Source organism: Grus americana, chromosome 2 (genome assembly GCF_028858705.1).
Source record: "Grus americana isolate bGruAme1 chromosome 2, bGruAme1.mat, whole genome shotgun sequence".
Classification (NCBI taxonomy): domain Eukaryota; kingdom Metazoa; phylum Chordata; class Aves; order Gruiformes; family Gruidae; genus Grus; species Grus americana.
Window position 1 is genome coordinate 133,991,057 of NC_072853.1, and position 24,823 is coordinate 134,015,879.

General features: G+C 39.7%; 1 protein-coding gene across 1 annotated transcript; it reads right to left on the reverse strand.

Annotated features, from left to right (window-relative positions):
* Nucleotides 1–52: 52 nt before the first annotated feature.
* KLHL7 (kelch like family member 7) lies at nt 53–24,469 on the reverse strand. Its single transcript, XM_054814199.1, has 11 exons — nt 24,126–24,469; nt 19,712–19,814; nt 19,024–19,117; nt 17,736–17,860; nt 15,108–15,283; nt 13,523–13,697; nt 11,983–12,125; nt 6,457–6,697; nt 3,362–3,563; nt 2,975–3,072; nt 53–1,330 (listed from the first exon to the last, which is right to left on the reverse strand). The coding sequence occupies exons 1-11, from the start codon at nt 24,243–24,245 to the stop codon at nt 1,047–1,049; spliced, it is 1,761 nt and encodes a 586-aa protein (XP_054670174.1). The 5' UTR covers nt 24,246–24,469; the 3' UTR covers nt 53–1,046.
* Between the last annotated feature and the right edge of the window lie 354 nt (nt 24,470–24,823).

A 24,823-nucleotide genomic window follows, 5' to 3' on the forward strand; every position in this document is an offset into this window, starting at 1 on the left:
GAAACATTTACAGAACTATATGCTTATAAACCAGAGATTAATAACCATGTGCAACTTTAGAAGACTTCTATAAAGTATCTTTAATGACTTGGTTCATGCCATTTTAAAAACAGTCATTTTCAAGAAGAAAATCAATACATTTGTTGTATTGACTTTGCTTTCCCATTCCTATTCCCGTCTTTGCTAATGGTTTGGCATCCACAGTATCTACAGTCTGATGCCTGGGAAGATATATTGAAAATTAATCCCAAGTTTCCAACTTGCTAATTATAGTGCACAATTATTGTGGACTTCCCCCACCGTCCCCCTACCTCAGTATAATTAAAAAAGTGAAAGTCTTTCTGTGAAAGCTCCCCAAAATGCCAGAGATGTCATTAGCAAAGTATTTCTCTAATCTATATATATGGCCTGTCTAACTTTATAAATTGATACGCAGTCATGCAAATGATGGAAGAAAGTCACTGGAAGAGGGCAGCTATGATAATCTAGCAAGCTGTATAACCTATCCCCATTCACCATGGGAATCCTTATTATGCTGCTGTCCTTGGTCTTTCCTGAGGAAAAAAATCTTCATTGCACCCTAGTAAGATTTCTGCAGGTAAGTATAAGTGAGAAAGATTTTTGCTCATATTTCTCATGACCCAAGCTGCATTTACTCACCTTTATTAAATGAAGAATCTCTGCAACTGAGCTCAGTAAAGTGTCATTTAACCAGAAATCTTATCTTCATCAAATGCTTTGATTTCTTCTAAATAATTGGATTAGGTCTACTTTTGACAAGGCCACACACAGAGTCCTTTTAAGGGAAGATGCCATGTGATCTCAGTCAGCTAGGTAAGTGGATTCTCAAAACACATCCCCATCTCTTAAAACAGACAAGAAAATGGGCCTGACAAAATCCATGTTATACAATATGCTGTATATACAAATTGAAAGACTGCATGTCTGTCTTTCCTATTATTCCGTTTAACAAGATTCAGTAAAACATGGAAGCAAAGCACCAATAGCCATCTTTCCCCAAGTCCTTGAAGAATGAAGACAGGTCTTCAGGTCTCTAAAGTTTCTTCATTTGCCCCACAAGTATCTACAACACAGATTAAGCAACTTGTCACTGGGAAAGCACGGACTTTGGAGTTGGCTATCCACTTGTCTGTTTCAGTATTATATTCAAGAATGTGCCCTAATCGACCAACACCCTGAAAACCAGCCAGGACATAGACTATAGATCCCACAGCAGCACACTTCACTGTTACACCTTTCCATGGCATTGGAGACACCATCTTCCATTCATTCATCTTGATATCGTAATATTCTACATTATCAAGGCCACCTACAAAGCAACGAAATAGATAACTGCTTATTACATTATACCATATGGACTGAACATACAAATGCTTCATTAAACTTAGTCTTTATTTTCAAGGTTCAGATTAAAACATAAATCCTACCATAACAAAAAAACCCTCAAGAAAAGGCCACAGGTTTCTCAACTAGCTGTTTACCCTTTTATAAATACAGACATAGAAACAAGTAAAAAGACACAGTGAGATGTGTTGTAACAAATTTCACATTATACACTTTCCAGAGATTCTAATGTGTTACTTCATGAACAGAAGAACTAACAACGTGAATTTCTTACGGATTTGTGGCCAGTGACTAAACTCAGGAACCCACCTGAAACTTCCCTATAGTGAGGGCATTTTATTCTAGAGGTGTCACCAGTACCTTTACCTAAATTGGTCATTTACTGATAGAGGATGTCTCTCTTCATTATGATATTAAAATCATTGAAGTCTAAAAGTCTAAGTCCCTTTGAAAAGGGCCACAGGAATCAAAAGTTGTTAGAGAAAAGTAGATTTTGTGACTAAGATTTGCTTCTTTATGAAACAGGCTAATAATTACACTTTACATCCTGTTATCTCTTATTTAACAATATGAGTCACAGAGTTTTCACTTCCAGTCCCAAATTATTAGATCTGACAGATTAAGAAACCTTTATACAATATTAAGAGGTACAAATATTTCACCCCAGATATAACTCTTTCTTGTTATATTACAGTAAGAACAATTAATCAGGCCACAGAATATGAACAGCAAAATAATACTTTAAATTATCTGTTCAATAGTACACACTTCCGAAATGAACATTCAGCAAATACACTAACATTTTGCAAAGTGGAAGCTCTGGCTACAACTGGTTGATAAAATGTTTGCGCAAAAAATGCATCTACTGATTTTTTCCCATTAGGAATCACTCATGCGGGAATAGTTTTAGTAGCTAATTAAATACAAGCTATATTCTAAAATAGCATTAATCTGAAATCAATATTCCAATTACCGTAAATAGTGATTAATAAGCCTCATCACTGAGAATTTTCCATTTTGAAAAGCACTTCAGAAACCCTGTGTAATTACAATTCAATTCTCCTGGGAAATAAACTATTATTCTGGTTTTAAAGACGAGGAGATAGGCAGATCACAAATGACCTGCCTGTGACATTCAGTCATGTTTCAAAACTAGGGCAGTCAAAAGAGTTCTCATTTTTTTCACCACTTTAGAATAGCTGACTAGCTTTAAGTCTTTAGACTGAAGTTCTCAAAACAGTGGCTACACCTTTACCTGCCTCTCTCAAAAGAATGCTAACATCTCTCAAAATACATAAGAACTAAAAAAAGATTATCTTTTCTCAGATGACTGGTTTAGCCATATTAACTACTGCAGAACTGGGCTACAGTATGGGTGCATATCTGAATTTGACAGTACTGTCATTACTAAAAGTCTAAAAAATAAGATACAGTGAAGTAGGGAGGTGAAAGGCAGCAGGCAACAACGATGCGACAACAACAGGACATGTTTTATGGTACTGCTCAAAAGTTTTTCAGCTAGGCAGAATAGAATGAATTATTTGCAAAAGAAAAAAGCCCCCCATTAAACCTTGTGTGCCCAGCTAGAGAATTAATAGAACTGAAGTACCTAAGCCATTTTGTCCACCCACAGCAAATATTTTGTCCTTTACAAACACCAGCCCATGATTCTTCCTGGCTTCAATCATTGGACACAGCTCAGTCCACCTGGAGAAGAAGAAAATCGAACAAAACAGGAAAACTCACTATTTAGTTCCTGGAAAAGAAACATAAAGTATGTAAATAAAACCTAGTATTAGGAAAATGAAATACAGAAGAAAGCTGCTTAAGAAAAACTGCCTTTTAAGTAAAACTATAAATAACTGATTTATTACTGCTTAACTCAGGAAAATTTCTTACCACGCACAATTCTTCCTGTTAATCTACATTTCAATTATTTACAGAGTGAGCAAAGCCACAAGTCACCAAAAATAATCAGAATTGATACAATACTTACGTTTCAGTGGCTGGATCATAAACTTCACAGGAATTTAGGACTCTTCCAGAAACATTGTTTCCCAAGCTTCCTCCACAAACATAAATGAGACCATTCGCCTCTACCATCCCATGGCTGCATCGCTGAGTCAGCATGCTGGGCTTGGTGTGCCAGCTTTCTGTTCTTGTGTCATAGCATTCAAATAAATACAGTGCAGAATTTCCTTAAAAAAATAGAAACCCACCAAAGTGGCATTAATTTTTAGGGTTGTCTTTCAAGAGAAGAGTCTAACAGTAATTATGAAATTGATGCTTTATTTGTTAGTTGAAAAGGGCAAGCTGCTTTCCCACCTCCAAAAGCAGAACTAACCAACTTGGAACTTAGGACTATTCAGAAAGCACATACTTGTAATTCTTTTGACTGTTTTGTTCCAAAATATGCAATTAAGTTTATAGAATTGCTATTTGTGTTTGAAAACAAGAACAAATGATAAGGATATTCTTTTTTTTTTTTGGCGGGGGGGTGGGGGAGAGATAAACACTGAACAGAGATGTATATAAATTACTAATCATATTGTCATCATCTCATGCTAGTCTCACTACTTGGAAATACATTTCCCTTCCAAGATGTGAAGATGAAACCAGCTTTGTAAACTTAGTACACATTCACATGATTTTCTTCTGTAAGCGGTGTGACTTGCCCAATTCCCAGAATACTTGTTGCCTTTGGAATTACATAGCTTGATTATATTATAACATACTCCTGAATTATTAGCAACCACAAAACAGCTAGCCCTCACCATTTTACTTTCTTCCTGGGGACTGGCAGATACCTATTTTCTGGAAGCACAAGGTCTATGTACTCTTCCCTCAAGGGCCAATAAAGCTATTACTGAAATCAAAACCAATTTTTCTAATGAGAATAGACACGAGCTCAAAGACTTGTGCTCTGGTAACTAGCTGAACCATAGCCAAAGCAGAGAAGGCTGGATACAACTTTCTTAGAAAAAAACCTAGGATCCTTCTTCCCTTTGTTTCAATAGCTATATTCACTTAGAATAAAGCTGCCTTTTCTTGTGCCTCTCTTCCCTTGGCTTTATACTTCTAAAAATCATGTCATACTAGCAATGCTCTACCAGCTGGGGATCTCAATCCTCAAAACAGTGCTACATTTCCAGACCCAAAATACAGGGGCAGACTTCTATAAACTGTGTTTACCCTACCATGTAATTATCAATATCACGAACTGTATAGAGTGGAACATATTTTTTCCTTGATGTAAGTACACATCCTTATTGCTTTGAAGTTCTCATCCATGGGAAATACAGCAGAATGGACTTTAATGTCTGTCTTTTTTTTCAAAGGGAAAAGCTTCCATTTTCAGTATGCTGTGAGTATATGTTAAATATTTTTCCTGCACCTAAGTACAGTAGAAGAATTTAGTATGTTTAGCTTTCAAACTCTGCTAGCTATTGCAAATGAAACAGTACTCCCATCAAATCAAAAAGGGGAAACAAGCCCTGTTTTCTGTAATGGAGTGGCACAGTAATTTGTTTTCCAAATTCTTCAAGCAATGCAAGCAAATAGCAGGGAATTTTTAGATTTCTCTACAGCTAAACACACTGCAACATTTTCTCTGATTAATGGTTTCACATAATTGCCTGCTGCAAATTAGAAAATACTACACTCAGGATAAACAGACCTTTCCAAACAAGCACTGGATTCCAAAGAAGAAAGAGACAGGCAAAATAAACTCTTATTAATTTTTAGCTTTTACTATATACTTGAATATTACTTATGGAAAGCAAAGTGAAAATGTGCAGCAATGTGAGGGCAGATTTAAAAGAAAACTACTAAATTAAAATTTCCATTACAGTTGTATTAACTAACTACAATGTACTAGAAAATAAACTGTACAATCAAAGTTCGTATCATACTTCCTCATGAAGTGACATGTGGGAAACTAGGAAGATTTATGAGTGTTCCACGTTTCCCAATGCAGTCTACTTAAGTCTTTTTCAAGTAATGGGAAAGGTGCTATTTCACACTTACCACACTAGGTGGCAGCTAGGAACTGTCTGATCTGCTGCTAATTAGACCTCTTAAAATATTTTAGAGGTCAGATAACATTACCTAAATGTCACAACTTCCCATTAAGTGACTTATCCATGTTAAGCACCGATTATGACCTTTTTTTTTTTTTCCCCTCTGCTCTCCCCCCCCTCTGCAGCAAGGCAGAACTCAAGAGGATCTACTAAAAAAATTCTCTCTGGCTCTGGGGTTTGAGTTTTTTGTGGTATTTTTTTTTCCTTTCTGTCTTTTTCCCCAGAACACAGCTTATTTTAAAGCTCTGTATTTTTATGGATATAGCATACCTACACTCCAACTTTGGGTTTGCTGATGATGTATCAGATTTAGACAAAATTTAAAGTGTTGCTATAACACCATAGCATAGGTCACCTACTAGTTTTTTGGGGGAAAGGAAAAAAACCAATAATAACGGCTAAAGTAGTATTTCTCCATTTAATGAAGCAAACCAACAAAATAAACTAACAGAAGATAACTTCTGTCATTTCACAGAAAAATTGGAAAAATTCCTTTGCAGGGCCAAGTATGACTTCACCACCAAAAGCAGTAGTTTTAAAAGCCTTTTTCCCCACCCTCCCCCCCCCCCCCCCCCCCTTAAAAAACTCATTAGACCAAACATATACAAGGAATGCCATTGTCAAAATGTAGCTATTCTGGCCAAACATCGCAGAAAATTTTAAACCACACTGAGTTCTGTGGCTTTATGGAAGTAAGCTAAGAGCAGAGTGGGACTCCCAAAATATACTTGCTTGTCCCTAGTTAACTCTTAGAGTTACAGTGTACTTTTTTCCTCTAGTTAATGTAAATATTACATTTCAATCAGTGAAACCATTTTAAAAACACAACAGAAATAGATTGTTGGATTTTGGGGAGGATAAAATCCTAAATATGGGAAAATAAACTCATTAGGCTAACATGGTAACGTGCAGTTTCTTTTCAACAGTCATGCAAAAACCAGAAAAATTTCCAGGTATCTTTCTTTGCGCTTTTTTTTTTGTTTGTTTGTTTTAAAGATTTTTAGTGTCTTACCCACTTCTGAACCACCAGATGTATAAATTTTGCCCTCAGCAGCACAGGCTGCAAGGCTATCTCGAGGTGTTGGAGGTCCTAGCTTGGAATACCAGCTATCCTTCACCACATTGTAGCAGTCCATTCGCTTTATAGGGAAGAGCTGGGAACCACCCAAAATATAAACTACGTTGTCCCAGAAGACACAAGCTGCATCCCTGCGCTTTTCAAAGGGACATCGGATGTCTGTCCAGCTGTAATCCTGCATTACAAAGAACAGGTAATGTCTAATAGATTATAACACTTACCTGCACAGCGAGTGTTTTTCAAACAGAGCTTTTCAGAGAGATTTAGATATGGTCAGTTTTAAAGTTCCTTTTCAAAACAAACATGAATACTGTTTATTGAAGAATACTCCTCAGGCGTACTCTTGAAAAATTCTCTTAGACACAGACATAGTTAGCTGCAATGAACCATGACATTATCAATTTCTATTTCCTCATTCCCTGTGTGCACCCAGTACAGCTTCCCTGAAAAACAATTATTTTTTTTCCAACAGAATTGACCTCCTGCTGCTATCACATCAGAAACAACGCATGTGATCAATGAAGTAGGATTGCATTTTCTTTTATAGGAATGGAAAAAGACATCTTACATATAGTAACAGATTCTTTCTAAAATAATGAAATACAGAATGTACTAAACAAAGGCAATGGAAAAAGAAGATAATATCCAAATTGACAAGCAACTCAGTTAAAAAGCTCTGATACATACTTTATTACCATGACAACTAGAAGCTTATTTACAGAATTTACAAAACACAAATGATCTATAGCTATCCACAGTTGATAGTATGAGAAATTGAGTAATGCTCCATCACAAATACTGGCAGTCATGTTGCCTAGAAACTGATTTTGCATGGATTGGCAAAACCAGCAAGTATCAAACATGGGCAGTAACACTACCCAAAGCCTTAAGAACACCAAACTCAGCAACTGATGGCAGACCAGGATAGCATACAGCACAAGAAAAACACTCCTTGAGTAATAGCATCTCACATATTCCATGAGCATAGCTTGTATCCTATACTGAACAGGAAAAGTATGGGACCTTAACCATTATCTGTGTCACCTCAGGATGGTCTAGCTAAACCTGCTGAATGACCTTCATTGTAATGGTTCACACAAGACGTTACATCAGTACATTTTCTTAGCAAGGACATACTTCAAACACCTTGGTCAATGAGGAAGAACAGCGACTCCTACATGGGGGTTCAAAGAAAGAGAGGCAGAGCACGTTATAGTCCAAAACATCTTACAATCTTTTCTTGTAGCATCCCCCATATCAAGAAGAGCTGGCAGGTGCATGTGGCCCTTTATGGTGAGAAACAGGTCCTGGGGCATCCTAGAAAGGAAAGCCATACTACAGCATGGCAAAATAAATAGCTGCATAAATCTTAAGAAAGAAAATGTCTTAGTGCATTGTGCAAGATCAACATATTTTCTAGCTCAAACTTCTGGCACTTTTACAAAAAATCCTGTTGTTTTCCTTTACTGTTATAGAGGGCTGTGATCTGACCCACTTTGATGGCTTCAGTTCATAGCTACCATTTTATCCGCACCTTTATCAAATGAAGAGCCATCGGTCCTCCCATAACCTGAACATACTCAGCAGTATCCTCCTCTTACAGCAGGAGGCAATTTAGGTCATTCTCTTGTAATGCTCTTCAGTGTTAGTCTGCACCACATCAAACATTTCAATTTATGCATTTTACATATGTAAGAATTATGCAGAGGAGTTGCTTTATGCCACAGTCAAGACCCACGCAGCCCTGGGCAGTGGCAAGCCTCATTTTTTGGGGGTTGAGTAAGGAAAGAAAGGATAAGATAGGTATACGCTGACGCTTTCCCTGCTGATCTTGATTTTCAACAAATTGTGATGCAGGACACCAGAGGCAGAAGCCGTATCTTTGGTTTTCAATAGTTTTTGAAAGGCTTTTTTCTCTGTCATGAATTAATTTAATCATTTATTAAAACTATCTGAACTCCTAGCACCCACAAGATCCTGTGACAGGAATGGCACATGCAGTTATGGGCCACGTGAAAAAGTACCTCCTTTTGTTTAAGATTTTTCCGTCATTTTCAGTTGATCCCTCCTCTTCCAAGATTATCAGGGAAAACAGCAGACATGCCTAATATGGATAACCTCCCCACTAATAGCTTATTGACTACAGCTCTATCTCCTCATAAAAGCTATGCTGGGTCCCTTAATCATCAAGAAACAGTGATGCCAGACATCAGTTACTTTTCATTTGCCATCACTGGATTTTGCATTGTTAAAAAAGTTAAAAAACTTCCAACTGTTTCTGGTCACTAGAGACAGCAATTTCAAAATAATAAGCATATTGCTGCCTCAAAATCCCAGACAGTCATGTATAAATTTTTATCAAGAATTCATAAAACAGTAAGTATTTTATTCCCAGCTTGGGTGGGGGAGGGGGAATTAAAACATTCTGTGGAAAATTCAGTAAGAAAATGCTTCCCACCACCATTAACAGGACATCTAGGGTTTTTAGTAGTATTCTGAAAACAAACATCTCTACTGAAAATAGTGCCAGATTGCTCCACAAGTTTTATGCCTGTCTGCATCTGTCCTGTTGCATCATTTTGCTCTCTTGATGAAGTATATGCATCAATAGAAATATCAGTTACAGTGCAAAGACAACAAATATAGACTTAAAGTAATACTGTTAACAAGTCTCAACAAGTAACACACAGTATCCAATCCATTCTTATTTAAAGAACCCTTTTTGACAACAAGGAAATGAAGATCAACATTAGAGACTAATTTTGCATGCAATCAGTGAAAATTAAAATTTTTGCACTAGTTTTATAGTGTTAGAATTATTGAAATTTTTATCACTCAACTGAGAAAGTATTTTCAGGAGAAACATAACCTTTGTTTTGAACTGTTTCTTTAGCTGATGTAAGAATTTAATTAAAGTATTGAATTCAGTTAAAATCAAAAGTGAAGGACTAGGTCACTGTTCAATCAGTTCAACAGACAAACAAACAAAAATTTCTTTCCCAAGGTCCTAACCTTGCAAAAGTACATACACATCCTTAATTCTCTGCTCTGTAACACTCCCATCATCTTTTGATGAGACTAATTAAAGTGAGTTAAACACAATATAGTCTTTGCAGCATTGGAGCCTTATATCTCACTCTTATTTTGCATGCACGTGATGCTAATTCAACAGGGGTTCTAGATCCTTGGGTTGTTGCATTTAAGCAGCTGCTGTCACACTTAAAGATCAAACTCAGATACTCAAGCAAAACATCCAGAAAAGGACCTTTAAATAACTTAAGAATTGGGAATGAAGTAAGTAAAAGCTATTCAACAAGTCATGACAAGCTAGCTAAGTACATCCAAGAAAACATATAAGCTCTAGGAAGACATTCAAGGTAGACATGCTTGTTAGAATCAAGATCTCCAATTACCCACTTTTTTCCTTCTCCTTCCCTGCCTGCCCGCCCACCCCCCTATCATTAATTCACATGCAAGGCCATAAAGCTTGATCAAGATGCAGTTCTGAAAAATTTCTCCCAAACTCACTTCTGTTTTGGTGTTATGCCTGGGCAAATGGTCTGTGAAAAAAAATGAGCTATTTTATCCTATGCTTCACGTAGACTTATTTAGATATGACTTCCTGTCCACAAAACAGATGTGTCTGTAATATTATAGTTTAGGTCTGGCCAAAGATCACCTAACTACATACATCATTTTCCTTTTAGTTGGAAGTCCTTGCCTGTCGCTCCCACTCAGCATGCACTGAGATTATTATTTTTCAAACAAGGTTAAGTTTTCAGAAAATACAGGGTGACAACTGGGGAGGAATTATATTAGTTTATAAACTGAGTGATGAAGCAACAACCCCCATCTTTTGAGTTCTGACCACCACTGACATTAGGCACTTACAGAATTTCACCTATCAATTAGGTTGGTAAAGAAACCACATGTACTCTATGCTGATAATACCATTGCCAATTAATGACTGGGACAATAAGTCACAAAGCTAGTTTCCATCCTACCTAAAATTAGCTTTGTTGCAACATAAGTAACTGGAGGTTAAGAGAAAGAAACTTTGATCTGATTTCCTTCTAATAAGCAAAGATCAGAGCATATTGAGTGAATTACAACTTGTTAAAATGCCAAAACTGAGTAACTGTTTGAAAAGGAATGCCCTGATCAAAGGTTTTCCCAGTTCAGACCTTGGAAAGGAAAGAATTATCTGCTCTGTTCCCTTTACCTCCTCACCCCTAGTTGGAAGGAGGATACTGCTTATCTTACTTGAGTAAGTGTATTGAAGGAAAAAGGTGGTCATTATTTAGGAATTTGGAATTCCCAAGAAAAATACATATTAATGTCTCTACACTAAGTCAGCAAGGCTGGTAGTTTTTTTCCAGGCTTGAGTGGTGCTCAAATAAAGTAGCTTCAGTTTTGTCTTACATAAGGGAATGTGAACAATGAATTCAAAACACATCCCAGGGGCTCATTCATTCTGAATTAGATTTGATAAAGCTTACATTGCCTACAAAGTTCACACAGATAACACACAAAACTGTTTGAAATTATAACGAGCATTTAATATGCTGAGTTCGAACAACCAGAATTTCTGCAACAAAGTATTACATGTATGTGATCTCATAACTTAGAGAGCCCTGATATTTATAGCAACTTCTTCTGTATTACTGCATATCCTTGCCTGGTAAAACAGAGTAGGCATAGTCCTCCATGCAGCTGATGTTTCTAGACCATCTAGTCTGCATAGCTGAAATATACACCATTCCTGTGGCTTGATTTTATTCAGGAAACATGGAAACAAATTTCAGGCAAAGCTTGCTTGCTCTAAATTGGCCATCTCTAAGTTTTTTGTTATAGAAACTCACTCTTTCCACTCACAGAATACCTCGCTCCTAATTCTTCTCCTTATATACTCTTAAGAGCAAACAAAACTGTGAGCCATTGGGATTTAGAAGTGGTTGCATATTTATAATAAATGCACTGAAAAACCACTTTGCACTCTGAAACTGGGTTCTATGCTAACATACAAGCCAATAATTTAACTTGTGCTAAAAAGAAATTGCTTGGAGTTATTCTCTGAACACATACGTGCACGCACACGTACACAGACTTATATATTCCTAACCAACTCTTGATGTTTCAGTGACCTTTTATTTATTTCCAGCTGGGGGATGCACATACCAATCGATTCTCAACTCAGATGGATTTATCAGAACTCCGTATCTAATACTGCCAATCAACAAACACATAATCATCCTATTCAAAATGAAGTCTTACATCTAGGTACACATACTTGAAAATACCTAATTAACGATACTTTTTCAACTGTATACCCAAGAGGCAGGGAATACGTCCTTCCTAGTACCGTTTTGTAGATCATTAGGTCTTCGTTAATATCATCAGTAAATAAAACATGTAAGATTACAAACAGTGAATCTTAATGCATTCTGAGGTAACGATTACCTTTGGATTAAAATATCTGCAGGACTGGGGCTGTGAGCCTCCAAACAAAGCAATGCGATAATCATGTTTTTTTCTTCTTGGCCGCGTACCTTCCACCAACTCTTCTCTGTCTTCTGGAGAAAGTAGATGGTATCGCATCCCACCTGGAAGGAAGACAACAACTGTTGCAGACCCAGTGTAGCTCACACACGGAAGGGAATATTTCACAGACAGGGATGGGGGGGGAAGGAGAGGGAAGGGAGGGGAAAAGGGGGAAACCAAGTTTCTACATTGCATCTATACAGCTTTGATTTAAAAGGGAAGAATGCACAGCAGCACATGAGGATGGGAGCTTACATCCAGGTTTACATCCCATTTCAAATTGCCTGCTTCATGTGAAAATAGGACATGGACTCACATTATATACCAATTTATCGATCAGCTCATTTAGCCAATATTAACAAGCAACTAATTTTGTTGCACTGAAACAGGCAAAAGGAACAGCTGAACTCGGAGCCTGAAGAGGACAATACTAACATTAAAAGAAGGGACTTGAATGCATCAAGGAATCAACCATGCCCGCCTCCTCACCTCTCAATTTCTGATTAATAAGGAAGGCATTTCTAGCATATTGTACCTCATGAAAACTCATCGCTTTTGTTCTTAGCTTGACAATGCAAAATATTAGTTACAATTAGTGTATGAAAATACGCATTCTCCTAAGAAACATTCCAAAGACCGCAAAAAATAGTGACATCATAAGCCACTAAAACCAGGCAAAGAAGAATCCTTATTTCTTAAACAATGCACCTAACTCCATGTCACACAAGTAGTATGACTAAGATGTCGATGGTCAGTAAATACTTACCAACAAATGTTAATTTGAATCTTGCTCATTGACTGGAAGAAAACAGTTGTATACCGTTTTTTAGATCTACACTAAAAATGAAGCCAACTAATTAACCACTACCACAATGAAAAAATTTCCTTCCAGAATATTTATCAACATCTAAGATTTTCTTTCTTACATGATAAAATTTCACAAATGGCATCTAAAAAGTGAAGCTTATTCCCTATCTCACCTTAAGAATGCAACTGTCTGTAGGCTCTACGGTCAGTATTAGAGATAAAAAAGTGCAACATATGCTTAACATTCTAATTTGCTTAGGGAAGCTTTGTAATATGTCAAAGTTTTGACTAAAGTATTTCTTCTATTCACATATGAACAATATTGAAGTTACCAGCCCGTCCCAAAGGCACACTAACACTTCCAATTACCCTAACAACTCATTTACAAAATCTCTGTTCCATTACTTGTCATGGAGTTCATGTAATTTGCTAGGAGAAGAGAAATGAAAGTCACACTCTGTTACATAACCGGGTTTTATTTACATGATAATCTCCTAATCCAGCTTTAACTAAACGAAGCATCCTAGAGGAAACAAGTCAGATGAATTTAATGTGAAAATGTTGTCAGAGAATTTTAAACAATTTTCAAAAATTCCCCAGCATTTTTTTAATTACACAGAAGATTAAAGATTTCAGCTAGAAGTCAACTTACTGATCACCATTTTAAGGCATTCTGGGTTATCCTGAATAAGTGGTTCAGCCTGAACTGTTTTACTTAAGAAGTTCTTTGATATAAGAGGAAATCGGACTTTAGCAAGAATATCAACCATGTACAGCTGGCGATTTGGCTCATCATACTTCAGCCATCTGACTGCTGCATCGTAAACCTTAAGCGAGAGAGAAGTAAAGAAAAGGATAAGGTACATCACACAGTAAGACAAATAATGAAACCTTAATGCTTCAAATTGATTCTTCTGCCTGTCGGAAGATAACTTACACTAACATTTTATTATGTGGGGATCCATCACCGTCTTCCCAAAAAAGCCCCACCCCCCCCCCCAAAAACAACTAAACACCAAAGAAAAGACAATGCTCAGACATGAGGTAAAATAAATACACAACCACAGAACAAAACCCATCCACAAATTTAAAAAAAAACCAAACCACTACTTCTGCTATTTAGCTTCTTTTTTCTCCTTTTCCTCCAAATGGGAAGCATGAATCTGCAATTCACATTTATGTGGGTAACTCCTGTACCAGGTTAAGACTAGTATGCTTCAAGTTCCATGCCACAAACACAGGTACTACTTCACCAGAAATGCTGAAATAGCTTCTACTTGATACAGTCTCCTGAGCTGACAAACTGCTTCTTTTATCAAATCATAGTGTTAGAGATCCAAATGTATTGCTATTGTGTCTTAGGGGACCATTTAAATTAAATTTTTCAGCTGCAGACTGCTGTATTACCAGAGAGCCTCCTCTCCATCTCCTCTTTACAAGAAAAGATAATGGGTTTTCTTAGGGGGCAGGGAGGACAGCACAGGGAAGGTAACCAAGAAATCTGGGTCAGGAAGAAATTAAACAAAAATTCCAATATTACCTATGTACTAAGATACTTCAATGCTACTCTCAGACATAGCAAGCTTATCTACTATGCTGCCACTTCAGAGTCAGTACTACTTTTGTTACAAGTGATAGCACAGTCAATACCTACTCCTGTAGCTGAAAGTGATCACAGCGATCAGTGGTGACTGACTGAGATATAATGTGGAAAGACATTTAATGGCAGAATTAGAGTTATTCAGGACTGCTAAGCCACCTCAGCTATAATCCTGCAAAATGACCAGGGAGCAAGGGAGAGTAAAGAAATTAATAAAAATAAGTATATTTCAGGCTCAATTCCATCAGCTAAGGAAATTCAACAGAATGACTGGGACAGGAACAATGTATGCCTTCATCAACAGAAACATTACTTGCATACGGGGGAAAAAAAGGCCAGCTAGTAATTAAAGCTACCTTCTTTTTTTTGCTAAATGTAAATATGTTTACTCCCTTTATGACTGACTTCTTCCTAGTCTGCTGGAACAAGACATGTAATAACCACACTTGAAATGGGGATATTTATTAATATTTGGTTTTGACCAAGCTAGGATGCACATCCTATTCTACAATTTAACAAGCACTATGTACATCATATACTGTAGGAACATCGGGATTGAAATGCTTTCAACCAGTTCTTGATTAAAAAAAGATTGTGAAGTTCAATGCTCTTAGCTGGTATGAAACCAGGATCTCACCTGGTCTTCTGCCCTCACTGTCAACGTATCTTGGTTCAAGAGATGTGTCACACGCTTAACATCAAGCTGAAGAAACTCATCGGTCTTGTAAACTTCAGTGAAATGCTGATGGATAAAGTCATCTGCAGTGGCTTTCAGTTCTGGACAGTCTAGGCATTCTGCTAACACACTTATACCTATGAAGGAAAAATTAAGAAAAAACCTTTCCAAACTTGAACTGCAATTACCTTTAATATATTAAAGTAGAATAAAATTACTGTAATTTCAGAGATACATGGAGTCCCAGTTCAATATTACCATATTGTTTTTTTCTTTAAAACGCATGCTGTCATAACTCGTCTGCAATTCAAGACAAACTAAGATGAGCACAAGCTTCTGATCCCTATCCCTACCAAACTAATTGAAGAGTCAGACCTGCAGCACTTGCTGTATTAATGATTTCTCCAGCACTATTTCCTCACTGACGCTTTCTTCATTACGAAGCAGACACCATTACCATAACCAAGTCTGAGCTTTATCACAATAACAAAGTCTAACTAGAACAACTTAAGAAACTGGATCCAGGTTTTATGCCCTCCCCTGAGTTGCTGCCCTTGTTTCAGCTGAGACAGTTAATTTTCTTCACAGTAGCTAGTATGGGGCTATGTTTTAGATTTGTGCTGGAAACAGTGTTGATAGAGATGCTTTGGTTATATAGACATGTTTTCATTATTGTTGAACAGTGCTTACACAGGGTCAAGGCCTTTTCTGCTTCTCACGCTGCCCTGCCACTGGGATAGCTGAGGGTGCACAGGGGGTTGGGAGGGGGCACAGACAGGACAGCTGACCCACACTGACCAAAGGAATATTCCATACTATATGATGTCATACTCAGAATATAAGGGACTAGGGGAATGGGGGGCAGGGGGGGGGGCATGTGGGGAAGCAGTGGCATTTGGAGTGATGGCGTTTATGTTCCCATGTCACCATTATGCATGATGAAGCCCTGCTTTCCTGGAGATGGCTGAACACCTGCCTGCCCATGGGAAGTGGTGAATTAATTCCTTGTTTTGCTTGCTTGTGTGTGCAGCTTTTGCTTTCCCTATTAAACCATCTTTATCTCAACCACAAGTTTTTCTCACTTTCACTCTTCTGATTCTCTCCCCCATCCTGCCAGGGAGGAGCGAGCAAGCGGCTGCGTGGGGCTTAGCTGCCAGCTGGGGTTAAACCACAACAGCTGCTCATACAGCAGCAGTCACCAACCAGGCCAAGTTTCCTTCAAGAGTCACAGCGAACTGGGACTTTTCTATATAGGTCACAGAGTCAGCTGCAGGCCAACACAAAAATGTCAAGCTGATGCTGCTGCAAGGGCAGAAGGTTGGCTCAAAGGTATATATAGCAGCTGCTCTTGAGAAGCACCATTTCCAGCCTTCCTATTAGGAACCAGGTAAGCACAGAGCTTTTCAGCAACTTTTGCTCATCATGCTACAGTCTTCCTCTTCCACAGAAGGAGATGGCAACTGGGGTAGAAGCAACTCACCAACCCATGGGCTGCAACTAGCCTGAGCTGCTCCTAAGTAGTAAAATGCAAACTACAAAGTTTTATCATTTTATCCAAGTGTATGACCTCTTAACAAAATTTCAAGAGATTCAAAATAAGCCGTGGTTTCTTTCAAAGACACTTTTTTAATGAACTGTGAACTTGCCTACGAGTCCGCACAGAACAAATTTCAACTTGTAAACAATGCCTCGAGGAAAAATGATTTAATCTTTATCTCCCTTTTTTTGCTATAAATCAGCAAGTATACAAATGTTAGAAAGTATAATTAATTTTCTAGTTAACAAAACAACACAGGAGAGAATACGCCTCAAAGCAAGCATAAGTGGCATTTTCCTTAGAAAGTAATGTCTTCCTTCCAGCAGTTGTTCCAGAGCCACAGCTGTCCTGTACTGAAGTGTCAGTTGAATCATTCTAATTCAGATACTCTGCAAAACATTTCTATTGATATTATAAACATCTATAACATGACTGAGATACTACTAGGAGAATTATATGACAAATGCCAATAGGAAACCCTATAAACAAGTTTAATCAGAGATTAAAGATGAAGTGCACCAAATCTTAAGCATAAAAAAGCATTTAGTTCTACTTGTCATTTATCTTTTCTGACGCCAAGTTCACATACTTAAGAGAACATACTTAAATCTGCCCAGATAACATTCATGGATTTCAGTCAAAATCAAGAGCAACTAAAACCAAAAGTAACCTAAAGTTATCCTATTCATATTTTTAGAAGATACACTAGTTTTGTAGAAGTTACAACTCTGTCAAATCCTGTCTCCAAATACAGTAGCAACAAATGAATGCTCCACCTTAATAAACAGCTGAGGTTCTCTAACAAACAAGAAGCTGCAGGGTGCTGCCAAGCTGGGATGAGACCTAGTGAAGTCAGCAGCCTTGATACTGGCAAAGACAACTGCCAGACTGTTTTGTCTACAGCAAGGGACAACAGTTCAGATTCAGAGAGAAATTGTTTTTATGTGCCTGGATTTAGCCAAATATTACTGTCTTTTAGACAATACTATCTATTTTTCAGGAATAACAAAGTTAAAAAATTAGAAGTAAATTTAAGTCTGCATTTCTCTTACCAAGACAATTTGAAGCATCAACTTGTTCTTTCAAAAAGTCCACACACATTTTTTTCACAGGTTCAATCTGATATTGGTTTGCTGCATCTAGTAAAGACTGGACATTATTGCTGTTAACTGAGATTCTGCAAAACAGAAGGTACAAAATTAGCATCACTAAAACTACCTACTTTGTTGTAGTCAAAAAAAACCAACCCCAAAGCTTACACAAATTCACATAAATAGCAAAATTACTTCCCTGCTATTTGCCCAAGCATTTTTCTCTCATGCAGTTCGAAGACACATCCTCCCTTCAGAGCCTTCCCAAATTGTTTTCACTTTCTCAATTTTACTGAGAAAGGGCAAAGAGTAAACAGTCCTGGATCCTGGAGAATAAGCCTTTAACACAGGCCCTCTGCAATACCATATTATTGCTTTGACTTGTGTGATTAGCCACTTTGTCAGAAAAAAGGTTCTGTTCACTTTCTGTTTTGTCAGTCTCCTACTCCCAAACAGGCATCAGCAAAAAATCTCTCTAAACTCATTGTCAAGACTGCTCTGGCTGATTTGCCTGAGTGCACAAGCAGAACAACCAGTTTGACAGTGATTCAAGAGAAGGCACAGAGCCCACAGACAAGGGCTTGGGCACCAGGGGAGGCATCAGCAATGGCTGGGGTGCTGACACTGACTGTCTCTCACCACTGATGGAGTATACAACAAGATTCCCCTCAAAGAGAGGGGAAAGCCTTCCTAAGGAGCATTAATCCCATTAGTACAAAGATAAAAGGCCATCCATCCATCCAGAGAGCCGATTAAGTACTGTTACAATCCTAGTGATCTGTACCAGCTCTGTTAAAAAAATAAACCAAACCACAGACATGGACAACCTGAGAGAGGAAGGAAGTGCTGTTCACAGAACAGTTATCTACCCTGCCTGTCCCGAGGTAAAGGTATAACTCCTGCAAAGGGTACTGTGCAATAGCTATCACAAAGAGAAACTTTGCTTTTATCAATAAGGGCCTGAATTTCAGAACAATGGGAAATATCATTTGACTCCAACACTGAAGTTAAAAGCTTGAAGTGCTTTGAATTGCCTTCTGGAGACAACTACCACTCTTTACTCTGTCAGGCTTCCTACTGATTAAATAAAAAGGAAGGATAGAAGGTCTAGTCATATCAGGCTTTAAGCAAAGTAAAGAATTATAATGGTAACAAAACCGATGAATCACAAAAGCATTTCTTTAAGATTTTATCATTTACAACTGGCAAGCTTCCTAGAAGAAGCGTCAGTTTTAAATAACAAAACTACCTTGCAGTATAAGCAAACTCCACAAGTTGTTCAATAATGTCAGGTTCTGCATCTTTTAGTTCCACTTCAAAGGACTTTGATTCAAGCATATTTGCTGCAAATAGATTGAAAGACAAACTACATCAATAAGCCACTCTAGTTATTGTACATTTTGCAAATAGGAGAAAATAAAGTAATTATACAAAGTGGGAACCCGCTAAAAACCACACACAGTTGATTGCTGTTTGCCCAGGATTACTAATGCAAGTCAGGAAAGAAAGAAGGCAGTGGGACAAACCAGACAACTGGTGTGTGTGCATGCTTGTATTATGCAAATTATGATAAACTGTATTAAATTGAAAAGGCCATAGATGCTGTTGACTGCAGTGCAGACTGCCAAGTTAGCATTCCCAAAACCAGGAAACACACGCCACAGTGTCAAAAGCTACTTCCACATTCAAGCTGGTAACAACAGAGACAGCTCTGAGCTCCCCACATCCAGACACAGCACTAAGTTTGTTGAAGGGAAGAGAGTTAAAGGGAAATTGAGGGGAAGGGTGAACAGAGATGAATGGAAGGACACAAAGTGAGGAAATGTTCGCTTTACTTATCCCTGAAATTAATCACTTTCATAAACAGCTTGTCAGCAACAAGTCTAACAGGATATCATTACAAAAGTTTATAATCAATCAATTTTGAAAGGACTTACTAGTAAACATCAAGTTAAAAAAATGACTGGCTGAAGCAAGCACGACACGGTGAGCTGGGATCTTTCTTTCTTGAACCATAAGAATGACATCACATAGAGTTTTCTAAATCAGAGGAAAAAACAGACAAACAAAAACCCACAAAGATCAGCATTTTGGAAAATGTTTCAACAATGTCTTTAAAACAGCTTATGGAAATTCATCACTTTTCTTAATCCACACAACTCAAGATTATTATTGTAATAAAAAGATTTTCTGAAAGTCAAAGTTAAATTCAGTAACCTGGAGAACTAGGAAAGTTCAATTTACCCATCAACTTGTACCTTAAGGATGGTCATAAATAACATATGAACTCTGATTCAATTTTTTCCTGTGGCATTTACATCAGCCTCCAATAACATCAGCTCTGCAGCATCTAGCAGGGGCTGCATTTACATTATACCCTTTTCATCCATCAGTGTGTCTCTTCTGTACTCAGCTGGTGATTTTAAAAAAAACTCAGAGGAACCTCGTATCTGAAGACTGCCATCATATTGCCCAGCTGGAGTGAAAAGTGATAAACAAGTTCAAAGCACTCAACGGAACATTTTTAAGAAAACATACCCCAAAATTATCACTTCTGTGGAAGGGTTTGACTGGTCACACCTGATGAGCAACTAACTTCCAGACAAAAAAAAGTATTTTTGTTTCTCATTTGTATGTAAGCAGTTAGTTTCTCCCCTGCAGTGACAATACTTACAAAAGCTGACAAGAGATGTGAGAGGAGAGTAAGAGATTGGGTTAAACACATAATTTGAATAGATTCTCAAGTGGTACCCTTTCTAAAAACATACTGACTAAAAAAAATGCACACCATATGACAGATAATTATAACATCCTCTTTATTAAGAAAGAAAAACTGAGCAGCACTGCTTCCTGAAAACAGGAATTCATTTTTGACTACTACCTTAAGTTCATGGAACTACTTTCAGAAACACCTACCTACACCCATCCCAATACTACCCCAGAAAAGAACATTTCTACTGCATGGAATATATACTTGCTTAGAACAATGTGAGAATGTTTTCCACATGCAGACAATATTATCTAGCCTAACAAGGCTGATAATCCATATATGCAGCCTCTTCAAATAAACCTTTTTTTTATTTTCTTGAAGGAAAGGACACTCAGAAGCATGCATTGGACAAAATATAAATAACACATTTAAAAAAAGTTCTAATTAAAAGTTAGATGCGGGGGTGACATACAGCTTCCTTTGCACATCTGTAGCTTTAAGATATTTAGGATTGAAACAATAAAAAAAGACCATTTGAGAAAAGTTTCAGAGGAAATCCTTCAAAGCTGAAATTCCTAGCACATCTGGTTCAAAACAAGCATTGGAAACTAGCAGTACAAGACACCATAAAATCCTGTGGCCAAGCTTTGCTAAGACTTGCAACTATTGCTTGAACTCCAGGCTGCATTACTAAGATACATTTAGTGCGTCAGCTGAGCATTTGAAGTCCCTCGGATACTCTAAGGCCTCTCTGGGTGTGAGAAGAAATATTTGTCAACCAAACCAGACCATCATTTTAATTTCTTTTCCTGTGATGTTTCTGGGTGTGACTGTTCCATTTCAACTAATGCCCTTCTGAGGATTTCTGTACTTTCTAGAAAGACCCACTGAGTTGCATCAATGAGGCAACAGATGACTGGCATTACATCAACCAAAGGACACACCTCAGTGTGAGCTTGCATTAGGGCACTTCATCTTCCAAATAACAGGTTGCAACACCTTGCAACTCTGTCCCAGCTTCATTCTCAATTACTTCACTCCTGGCTGACCTCCACTCAGCCGCAACAAAGGATTTACGTGCATGCTGTCAAATAGCTCTGTAAACCCCACAAAGGTGGGCCATCTCACATTGGGGATGAATGAGAAGTCCTCCATGCACTAAATATACTTGCCCCCAACATCTTCCCAGTACTAAGTGCAGGAATGTCCATAGTTTAAACTCCCATACTTACGGAGGCTGCCTCTAGACCACAGCTCACACAAGAAGCAGCCTCTTTAAAATTAGCTGTACTTTTCAATCAGCCCATTTTCCTACATCATTAAACTAACACAGATAAATAGCTAGTGCTCCACATGCACATTGCTATTCCCATCACAGGAAATTTTTAAACTTGTCATGTGGTCTCATAACCACAGCATAGTTCTTGACTTACCAAAATACAAGAAGAAAGAGCTGCCTGTAAGTCATCTTAAACTTTAGCACAACTAACCAGCTGAACTAGGACATCTTCCTCTGGCTCCTGCTGATCTCCTAATTTTATCCTATATAATCACACCTCTCCCTGCCTCATCAGTAATAGTTAACCTCCTCTTACAGACTCCTAAAAGAAGCATGAGTGTAATGAACTAAGCAAGAATTTCTGGAGTCGTCAGCACTGGGTGGGATATGCAAAGCCATCATCCAAAGTCAGATTAGAAGTTTCCAGGAACTCTGGTAACAGGCGAAATTCAGAGTTGCACCTCCCAGGGCATAACAGATTTTAAAATTTGAATTGCAAGTACAGATTTCACAGCATTTAATCCTGATCCTCTCTCTCCCTGTTTACAGTAACTCATAACTAGATGACATTTGGCACTCTACTGAAAAATGAGGTACTTACACAGAACAACAACATTGTGCTACATACTGTAGTAGCGACATGGTAAAGCACTGCGATTTCCCTGTGCTAGGGGCTGTACATACATCTAGGGGAGAGCAATACTTCCTCTATCTACTTACGCAGCATAATAGCATCTGGTGTCCCCTTGTCAACAATGACAGAGGTATGAGCTAAACAGTGATGAGCTGAGTTATGAACTCAGCTACACCTTGGGATATGTTCACCCAGTTACAACAGAAACAAAGCCTACATCGAAAGAGTACATCATAGGCTTAAAGTTTCAACTCTACTACCTGAAGTCATTGAAACCAATTTCATTTTTCGTACATAGGAGCTTAGTTGCATGAAATGATGTATGCAGACCACACAACCGACTGTGTATTAGTGACAGAAGAACAGGGCTAAAGTGCTAGGGAAAAGCAGAACCAACACTATGATATCACTTGCTAGGCCAGGACCCAGACTGCTGACGAACGCAGCATTTAAAGCTGGACCAAGCCTTTGGCAAGATGAACACTGGGAGACAAGCAGCTAAACCCTAGAAGATACAACATATGACAGTGCCAAGTATGAAGCCCCCCGATGTTCTTGAACAGCTGGCTTCAGAGTCAGCTTCAATTCTGGCCTCACATCACTGTTTTTAAATGAACCAAAGTATCACAATCAAGCCAGCTCCTCCTCTGTAGAAAAAGATTTCTTCATGTGCAAGGAGTTACACAGATAATCTTTCTGCTCTTGTACCAGAAGTTTAAGCTTTTTAAGAAAAAATAATTTAAGAAATCAGCATTTCTTTCAGTTTGGACAGCTCAACTGAAATGCACTTGTATAATTTTGGTTACTACTCTTGCTCTATTGGTAAACAGAAGAGTCATCTTTAATAAGCATTAGACTATTGACCTAGGAACCTGATCAGCCCAAAAGGCCAGAATTTGTAGAGATGAGGCCACCAGTCCCTTGTACTGCCACCGGCTTCTAGCAAGATGGCCAGATGTATTCATCATGAAGCGCAAGAAGAAGCGCTACCTGTGAAACCAAACCATGGTTCCAGTCATGTCTCTCCTCCTGCTGCAGCTTCACTATACTGATACCGTTCACAGGGTTACACAGTCAATTTGTTTAGAGAAGAGCTCCTTGTTAAAATTCAGCATCACCATCTTTTTACTCCCCTCAGGTTTCAGTCGGGAAAGGGCTACGCAAATACTCAGCCATCAATTGCAGCTTAACTTCTGCCTTACCACATGCAGGGTATTATTAGGTAAGGAAGCTGATCCACTGTGTCTTCTGCCTTCAGCACCAACAACGAGCCGTTGCAAATAAAGTCTGAACTTGTTACGCTCGTTGTGTCGGCGTACGGCTGCGTTTCAGTTACCTTCCCGGTGGCCCAGGCTTACCGGAGAAACTCACAGACTCAGCGTTCCGACCTGCCTCCGGGCTCCGTCCTCCCGAGCGCGTTCGGTGGGACTATTCACTGCAGTCGAACGCGAAGGAGGGCAAACCCAGGCAAGCCTTGAGGCGGGACCTGCCTACAGGGCAGCACTGACTCCAGCGACACCGGCAGGCAGCCCCGCCGAGGCACGGGGCTTACACAGGCGAGCGCGTTTCTGCTCGGCTCCGCGGGAGCCTCACACGGCGGCGGGGGCCGGGCGATGAGGGGCCGCCCGCAGGTCGCCACCGCAAGCCCCGGGCCCCCCGCCGCGGCCCGCGACGGAGCCGCCGGGCAGCCCCAGGCCCCGCCGGGCTGGAGGGAAGCCGCCGCCGTACCTGCTTGCGCATGGTGTTCATCACCCCCATGAAGCTCGCCAGCAGCTTCGCCTCCTCGCGGGCGGCGAGCTTCTTCTCCGTCTTCTTCTTGCTGCTCTTCTCCGACCCGGGGGCGGCCATGCTCCCCCGCCCTCACCGCCGCGGACACCGACGGCCCGCCACCCCCGCCAGGGCACATGCGCCGCCGGGGCGACGCCCGCCAGCTGCCGGGCGGCGACCAACCACCGGCGCCCGACGCTCGGCACCGGGGAGCAGGCAGCGGGTCCGCCCCAGCCGCGCCGCCAACGCCGGAGGGACACTCTGCGCGGCGGAAACAGCCTTCGCGCGGGGGGCGGGGCAAGGCGCGCTGACGCCATCGACCGGCGCGCGGTCCCCACGCGGGATAAACAAAGAGCGGAGGGGCTCGGGCGTGTCACGGGGTGGGTGGCGCGGTGCGCGTGCGCACTGCTGGGGATGGGCTGGGACGGGGCAGGGCGTGGCATGGCATGGCGTACTGCGCGTGGCGTGCTGCGCGGCGCTCTGAGGCGGTGGCAGTTGCGGCCCTGCGCGATTTCGGGGGTGCCCGAGCCATGTCGGTGATGGGAGCGCCCCGGGGGTCTAGGTCTGGCGTGTCTGTAGGGACCCTGCCGCGTCCGGGGCGGGGGTGGGTGGGTTTGAAGCTGCCCTGCCCGAGAGGCTGGCGGGGTGTTGGCTCTCGC

Excerpts from the sequence above, each read along its gene's own strand:
- KLHL7 (XM_054814199.1), bottom strand. The coding sequence starts at position 24,245 with ATGGCCGCCCCCGGGTCGGAGAAGAGCAGCAAGAAGAAGACGGAGAAG. Across the intron at positions 3,564-6,456 it reads ATCTGGTGGTTCAGAAGTGG|GAAATTCTGCACTGTATTTA; the intron begins GTAAGACACTAA and ends TATTTTTTTAAG. Across the intron at positions 3,073-3,361 it reads TATGATCCAGCCACTGAAAC|GTGGACTGAGCTGTGTCCAA; the intron begins GTAAGTATTGTA and ends CTTCTTCTCCAG.